At 45.9% G+C, this 1,822-nt stretch overlaps 1 protein-coding gene across 1 annotated transcript; it reads right to left on the reverse strand.

Annotated features, from left to right (window-relative positions):
• Positions 1-265: 265 nt before the first annotated feature.
• On the reverse strand, positions 266-1,584 carry LOC106083587 (keratin, type II cytoskeletal 1-like). The gene is made up of 2 exons (XM_013246706.2): positions 1,493-1,584; positions 266-1,374 (listed from the first exon to the last, which is right to left on the reverse strand). The coding sequence occupies exons 1-2, from the start codon at positions 1,508-1,510 to the stop codon at positions 823-825; spliced, it is 570 nt and encodes a 189-aa protein (XP_013102160.1). The 5' UTR covers positions 1,511-1,584; the 3' UTR covers positions 266-822.
• Positions 1,585-1,822: the final 238 nt, after the last annotated feature.

Here is a 1,822-nt window from a genome sequence, read left to right on the forward strand (position 1 = left end):
ATGCCCTCGCTGTTGTGTGAAAATGTGAAAAATGAAAAAAACACTAACATCTATTCATGGGGATATAAAAGAGGACACTGGGGCGAGAACAGCGAGAGCGGGCATTAGAGATAGTCCACTGAGTTATGTCTGTGTCTGAGTTACGACAACGACGACGAAGAAGAAGAAGAGGACAGGGGACCACGAAAAATGGAAAAATGAAAATGAAATGACAAACTGAAAATTCTCGCTTTTTCTCAAACCCTTTATCAAGGCTTTTAGAGAGAGAGAGAGGAGACAATTTTTCAATTTGTCTGGAAAAACGGAAATTTAAAAGAACAACCTTGACCTATTAAAGGCAAGGGTTTTCTTTTGGTTTTTTGTTTTTCTTAACAAATGGATTAACAACACAACAAAATCATCACAAACACCAGCTACAAACAAACGTTAACTTCCGGGTCATGGCTGTATCCACTTTTTTTTTTTTTTTGTTATTGGGATAGTGTAGGTGCATTCTTCGGCTGTATCCGTTTGTTTCGACTTGAACATCACTTCTCCGTAGGCGATATTTTCTGCAAATCCTCTGTGGTGTCTAGCTGGTGGCATTGCATTGAAATCCATGGCTTTGGGTGGGGCGGGGGGTTTTCTTTTGTAATCCATTCGTTTTGTCTGTGGGATTTGTGGTGAGTGTGCTTTTCTTTTCTCAATCGGCGCTTTATGGTCTGTCTAATTCTTCGAATATTTGGCAGCATTTCATTGATGTTGTTGTTTTTGTTGAACTTGTTTCATTTTTGATTGATTTGTTAACTACATTATGCTAAAAAGCTAAACTCGGTTTGGGGCTTAGAAGGGGGCACCATAGCTGCCGCTGGGTCTTGATGGAGCACCATAAGAGCCCGAAGGAGCACTGGGGTAGCCACCGAAGCCGCCACCACCACCGCCGCCAGCTTGTGTGCTTTGTTGGGCGAATTGGGCCACTTGGATGGCCTGACGAACACCTTCCAAATCAATGCCAACAACGCGGCCACCACCACCACCGCCAAAGGGTGCGCCGTATTGCGATGAAGGGGGTCCATAGGAGCCAGATGGTGAGCTGGGATAGCCACCACCACCGCCGCCGCCACCACCACCAGATTTGCTTTCTTCTTGCAAGAGGATTTGGCGCACTTGCTCCAAGAGCTGGGGATCAACATTTTGACCTTCATTGGTTTGGAAGCCACCGCTAACGGCTTGATAGCCTCCACCACCGCCGCCACCAAAACTGCTGCCTCCAAAGCTGCTACCACCGAAACCGCCGCCACCGAAGCCACCACCACCGCCACCTCCGCCGCGTGGATAATTATAACCCGATGGAGGTTCTGCTACGGTTAGTGCGGCCAAAGCCAACACTAAGAACTGCAGAGAAGACAAGAAATAATAAATCCAGTATCAGTAGACATCCTTGTAGTGTTGTGGTTAGATAATCCTTAGGGTTTTGTTTTTTTTTTTTTGTGAAGGCCACGTAAATACTTACCACGGAGAAGGAGTTCATAGTTGTGAGTCTTGTGTGTGTGTGTATGAGGGGGAAAGAGTAAAAACTTAAAGTTATAATTTAGTTGCTTTCAAGTAGGGAATCAACGATTGAATGCCAACGAAAGGCAACAGCAGCCCTCTTTATAGTAGTCGACGTCGTCGACGTCGTCGTCGTCGTCGCCAACGTCTTCGAGGTGATGGCGACGAAAACTCATCCACTCGCCTCAAGAAAATCACTAACTCATCCATAGAAGAGACCAAACCAAGGCACTCACAAACTGCAAGCAATCGGACAGAGGGATGGACGAACAGAGCTCTGAAACAAACAGAC

This window comes from Stomoxys calcitrans, chromosome 2 (genome assembly GCF_963082655.1).
Source record: "Stomoxys calcitrans chromosome 2, idStoCalc2.1, whole genome shotgun sequence".
Taxonomy (NCBI): domain Eukaryota; kingdom Metazoa; phylum Arthropoda; class Insecta; order Diptera; family Muscidae; genus Stomoxys; species Stomoxys calcitrans.